Source organism: Dinoponera quadriceps, unplaced genomic scaffold (assembly GCF_001313825.1).
Source record: "Dinoponera quadriceps isolate SergipeBrazil2010 unplaced genomic scaffold, ASM131382v1 scaffold141, whole genome shotgun sequence".
Lineage (NCBI taxonomy): Eukaryota > Metazoa > Arthropoda > Insecta > Hymenoptera > Formicidae > Dinoponera > Dinoponera quadriceps.
In genome coordinates this window covers 552,015-558,014 of record NW_014554256.1, presented here as the reverse complement: position 1 = coordinate 558,014, position 6,000 = coordinate 552,015, and the positions used below count along the sequence as shown (strand labels likewise).

At 52.7% G+C, this 6,000-nt stretch overlaps 1 protein-coding gene across 2 annotated transcripts in view; it reads left to right on the top strand.

Annotated features, from left to right (window-relative positions):
- LOC106751777 (neuroligin-1-like) overlaps positions 1-6,000 on the top strand; it is a 30,604-nt gene that overhangs the window by 2,200 nt on the left and 22,404 nt on the right. For both annotated transcript variants that reach the window (XM_014632900.1, XM_014632892.1), the window contains exon 2: positions 2,485-3,773. In XM_014632900.1, the coding sequence (XP_014488386.1) occupies positions 3,146-3,773 (628 nt within the window). In that variant the 5' untranslated portion in view covers positions 2,485-3,145. The remainder of the gene's footprint in view (positions 1-2,484; positions 3,774-6,000) is intronic.

Here is a 6,000-nt window from a genome sequence, read left to right as displayed (position 1 = left end):
CCCCCCTCCCTCCCGGACGAATGAAATCACGCTGTGCCGTCGGCGGTTACAATGGCGAAAGTGCGGAAAAATTTCGTATAATTGCCACATAATTGCGTTGTACGCTGCGAGTTGTGTCGCGTCACACGGTGGGGGCCGGGCCATTGAATTAAATAAGCCGCACTTTGAGCGAAAATACGCGATTAAAATGTGTGCTTTTCAATTTTACCGTTTACGCGGAGTCACTCGCCAGAGGTTAATCACTTTAATCGTCGCGCGCGATGAGATTTTTTTTCCGTTCCGCGGTGCCTTATCGCAATTTCGTAGATCAGGTAGGCCTTCGCATAATATTGCAATTTTAATCTCCGTCACGTGCGCGAGACCGTATGGCAATTAGAAGTAATATCGATGAAAATAGGATTCGCGTACGTCAGCGTTCGGCTGCAAACGCGGTTTCCACGGCGTTTCGGCTCTCCGTTAAAACGACGGTGAAAGCCCGGATGGAAGAGATGTTAGAAGTGGACGAAGAGTTTTGGTACTTTTGAATTAATTTTAACTTCCGACGTAAGACGTCACGGAAGAAAAGAATTGACTCTCACTGCTAAAACCAACCGTCCGCGCGACACAACTGAAATTTAGTTACCAGGCCTAGTTTTTCGGGGGGCAATTCTTTCGACTACAGCCGCGCACACAACTACGACTATGGTCGTACACGGGAAGGAGGAATTTGCCCCCGCAGTTGAAAATAAGTTCCGGTGGTCAAATTTCAATTGTATCGCGTGGGCAGCAGCTAGTTTCTAATTTCTTTTCCCGTTGATCTCGTTTCAACGTCACTCGATGAAAATTTCACTCGCACGACCCGCTCAGTTTCACAGAGTTACATCGAACGATGCGATCGAAAAATGTCGTATCACATCGCATCAAAGAGTCATCCACAGTCGATGCACTTTGAACAGTCTGACACGTTCTCGCTGAAAGCTCCGGTAAAAGTAAAAGTAACGTACGCGCGCGCCAGGGAATGTGTGCGCGTCGCCTGAATTTTTACGGCTCTCTTCCTTTCTCTCTCTCGATTTGAAAATCGCACGTTCACCTTCAAACAAACAAAATAGGCCGTCGTACCGCCATTTGGCGTTGCCGGGCTCTCTCTCTTTCTCTCTGTCGGGAAACACGGCTAGTTCGTTGCTCCGTGCCGCCCGGAAAAAGCCTTATAACGAGAGCGTAACTGAAACTCAGCGGCCGCGGTAATTTAAACACAGGCTGTTCCCCCTCGGGGGCGAAACGTTGTCGAAGCTGCGGTACCGAATGCGCCAAAGAGCCAGGTAGAGGGAGAGAGATAGAGAAAGAAGGAGGGGGGGGGGGGNNGGGGGGGGGGGGGAGAGAGAGAGAGAGAGAGAGTATAGTTTACCTCAACTTGGAAATTGGAAATTCTCGCATAGTTACGGCTGAATGCTATCGGATTTCGCGTTATTCGAGCAGCTTGAGCAACTCGTCCGAATCAAAGTACATCGTCATCGCGATTAATTAGGTTTTGTCGGCGGTAACGCGGAGCGCGGGTGCGATTCGATTTTTCGTTAAAGTGCCGGCACACACACACACACACACACACACACACTGGCAATATACGTTAATTACCGATTTATCGCAGGTAAATTTCAAGTCCGGCATTCGCGGAATTCGCCGAAAATTCGGCCCGAAGGATCGATGCATACATCTGCATATTAATACGCAATCTGAACGGTTAAATTCGCGCCACTACCGCCGTGAGATCGCTTCTCGCCGCAATAATATATGTAAATACAGGTCGCTGCGGCGCGATTTCGACTCTATTTCTCATCTCGGTCGCTCCTTACGGCGAACGGAAGGGGAAAATCGTACTCACGAGGATCGTGAGGAAGTTGCGGTGCGAACCAAAGAAAAGGGAAAGAAATGAACGGGGATCCAAAAGCTCCGGAGCTTTCTCCTCCTTAATCGGCGCAACGTGTATTCGCGCGAGGCAGAAACGAGATGAAATCACCCTCGCGCCGCGCGCGCGGAACGAATTGACAGTTTTAAAAAGACGCGAGTCCGAAGCGCTCGATATCCGCCGCGGTGGAAAAAATGCCGTCGTAAGGATGAGAGACGGAAGGACGATGGAAGAAGGGAACATCGTTGGGACACGTACGTTTCACGCACGATTGTCCCTTCGCGGAGGTATATCGAGCATACGTTTTTCCCTCCTCTCCTTCTCTCTTTCTTTTTTTCGGGCTCTCCCTCTCTCAGACAGCGGCGGCGGCAGCTTTCGCGCCATTTGTTCTCCGGCGGCGGCATCTGCGTTCTTGGGTGTTTCGCGGAATTTCGGAATGTGTAAACGGTGGAAACTCGCGCTTATATAAATTTATGGCGCTCGCGTGACTACACCGCCGGGGGGGGGTTAGTTAGGCGACGCGGTACGGTCGGATCACCCGCAAATAAATGTAATCAGAGGAGCCGCCTAACGAGTCGCCCCTTTTGGCCGCGTTGTTGCAGCGTGTTGCGAGCGAGAGAGAGAAAGAGAGAGAGAGAGAGAGAGCGAGAGAGACGAGGAAACGACGACTAGAGAACCGATGATCCTCCTGCTCCTTGGCCGGACGAGTCGGGGCGCACGCCGAGGACGCTGAGGACTCCGCGGGGACTCAGCAGCGCGGGGTGCCATCGTACCCCGTACGGTGCCGATGATTCCGTCAGGACTAATCGCTGCCGGCGACTCGTCGATCGTCACCAGAGCGTCGTGTGCGCGCGGCCACCGCCTTACGACGACCACCGGGTGGGCAACGCATGCACCTGATGATGGAAGTGAGAGCCCGCACGGAGCCGATCAGCAGCAGAGCGACAGCAACGAGCCGCTACTACTTTGAACTCGGGACGCACGGAGGGAGCGGAGGTGGCGGCAAGCCGTACCGGAAGCGGGAGCGGGTGGACGACGGCGGTATAAGGGTGGCGGTTGCGGTGGTGGCGGCGGCGACGACGGCGGCGGCGGTGCGGAAAAGGGCGCAGGGGAGCGAGGGCGGGCGCAAAAAAGCGGCGACGACGGCGGCGAGCGAGGGAAGAAAGCGGAAGTCGAAAGAAGCGGAGGAAGCGGGTCGTCCATCGGCGGGAGGGCCCCACAGATGCGGGGCCCGGAGGGGCCAGTCCGCGGCGGCGTGACGCGATGCGGACGTCCTCCTCCTCCTTGCCGAGGAAGAGGAAAGACCTCTCGCCTCTCGACACCGTCCTCCTCGCCGGTCGGCAGCCGTCGTCAGCTAGATATGTCTATCGACCACGCCGACTCGGGGATCGGCGGAAAGGGGGACGCGTCGGACAGAGTGCGCAGGGGGAGAGCGGGAACCTCGGTGCAAAGGCCGAAGGTAGGGTATCGTCGCGCGACGCCAGGAGTCTGCTCCTCCTGTTGGCGCTCCTCTGCGCTCAGTGCTGCCTGGCGGCCACCGAGGCCCTCGCCGGCACACAGAAGTACTGCACCCGAACGGTCAAGACGCGGTACGGCGTCCTCCGCGGCGTCGAGGCCCGATCGTCGACGGCCGTCGAGACTTACTACGGCGTGCCGTACGCGACACCGCCACTCGGCGCGTTGCGCTACATGCCGCCGGTCACCCCGACGCCCTGGCGCGGCACGAAATTCGCCGACACGATGCCGCCGGCCTGCCCGCAACGGCCGCCGAAACCGGAGGCGAGTCTGCCGCGGCGGAGGCGCGCCTACCTCGAGAGACTGGCGCCTGTATTGGCCAACCAAAGCGAAGACTGCCTGTATCTGAACCTCTACGTGCCGAAACCTCCTCACGGTAAGTGCCGACGATTTTCTTCCCTTGTCCCGCGATCCTCCGATTTCCTACAGTAATCGTGGATTCCAGGGAGGTCCGGTTTTAAGAGTGCAATCCCTCAAGCGACTCTGAAGTCTGTGTTGATAGGTGTTTGCTTGAAACTTGTCTCGAGTATGACACTCGAATTCGGAATTCGATTAGTGAGCTTTTCAGAATCGTGATTACAGATATGTCAGATATGTCATATGACTCAGTTTGAAGAACTCGTGTCTAACCCTGAATTAAAATTTGGATATCTAATATGAGACCAGTTTCAAGCGACAACTATTAATACAGCCCTAAGCGGGACACCCGAACGGATCTTACATAGAAAAAGAAAATGAATGCTAGAGTCAAATAAACGTAATTATTTGTTTTTCCGTCTCTTAAGTCGAGTAATATTTTGGTGAATTTAAGTATATTTTGATAACTTATATAGTAAATATTTACTTAAACGTAGTAATATTTTAATTTGTAAATGAATTACCGAACAGGGTATTTACTAGAATTATGCATTCCTTCTTTTCCATTAAACAGTTTTGGTGCTTTTAAATTTCGATTCTTCTGTCCGGTAAATATTTTCGAAAGACAAATCGCGATATTCCCAACATTACGAATTTAATGCTTGTCGCAGTTGTTTTAACACACACAAATAAATGTCTTCTTATACGAAGGAAATATTGTATACAGTCAATTACGTTTCTACTTCTAGTAAATATTTGCCAAGGAATATTGGAGCAACCATTTAACTTGGATCAAGTAAATATTATTCGCACGATAGCACTTTTTTTTTTTCAGTGTAGTTGCTCGCCCCCAACGTTTCTCTGCGAAAATTTTTTTCCGGTTTACACTACGATTGAACAAAATATACGAAACGTTTCAAATGTTTGCACTTTACAAATACACACAAACACATATACACACGCTATGCGCGTTATATAGACTATAGTAACATTAAAAATACAACCCCGTTTATCAATCTCCTAGTCTGATATTCGGTTAAATCATCGTTCGACTCTGACAATGACAGTCGCACGACCGGCAGAAAAGAAATTTCCTCCCATATTCAGGATAGAAAAATGAGACTTCGAATCGGTATCGAAATGACACAACCTATATTTCGCAACAATTTCGGCTGCTTTACTCGGAATCTACCCTATATATGGCAGAATTCCTATGCGGGTGGTAGCGCGGCACCGCGACGAAAGTTCGCGAGGCGGAGGAGCGGGATATCCTCTTGTTGGCGCGACTTTTCCGATTCATTGTCGCGGATCGATCTCGCGAAACTTGTTTCCCCGCTTATTCGATCGCGAGAAAGAGAGAGAGAGAAGCGTTCCAAGTTCGAAATAAAGTTGCGAGGGGGATACGCGCGCGAAACAGCTGCAACTACTGCGCGACGCGCCGATCGGAAAACACCGTTGTCTCGGCGCGCGATCGCGCGCCATCAAACGCGAAACTCCTCGCGAAAACATAAAGCGGAACTCTTCGGAATATAGCCTTTTCGGGCGGCAAAGTTCGCTGACGCCCCGTCGCCGCGCGACTCCGCTTCGAAACACACACGTGCCGCGTCCAATTTCAGAGAGATCGGCCAACTTCGCCGAGAGCGCAGCGCCGCGAAGCGGGGCCGTCGCGACGGCTGAGCGGCAATTTCATTCCGCGATAATTTGATTATCGGCACGTTCGAGCGATGCAGCGGGGCTCGGCGCGCGTTCCAACGCCGAGGCAGTGACATCGCGCTCGTATAATTCCGCGCGACGAGTAGGCATGCGAAACTCTTCCGTCGAGAGGACGCGAGGTCGCGTCCGTCGAGTTTACCAAACGACGTTTTCCGCTCCCGTCGCCGGGTCCGTGGCGCGTCCAGCGCGATCCTGGACGTGAGAACTCGCATCTACATAGCCGCAGTCTCGGCTATTCCGGCCGCAAGTGCGCCGAGTAACGAGGTGTGTTACGAATTTCCACCGCGATAAAATTGTACCCGTTGCGAAAAGCGTATTAAACGCCGGCGTTCGCGCGCCGAGAACGCGTGACCGTCGTCGTCGTCCTTTTTACCGGGCAGGTTCGCGCATTAAAAGCGCGGGGAAAGCGGAAAGATCGCGAAACCAGCGACTGCAATTTGTTTCGTTAGCGAATGCTTCTGGCAGGTTGTTAGAGCTAATTTCGCCACTTAATACGACGTGCGTCGGTGGGGGTAGAAAGGAAGGGGGTGGGA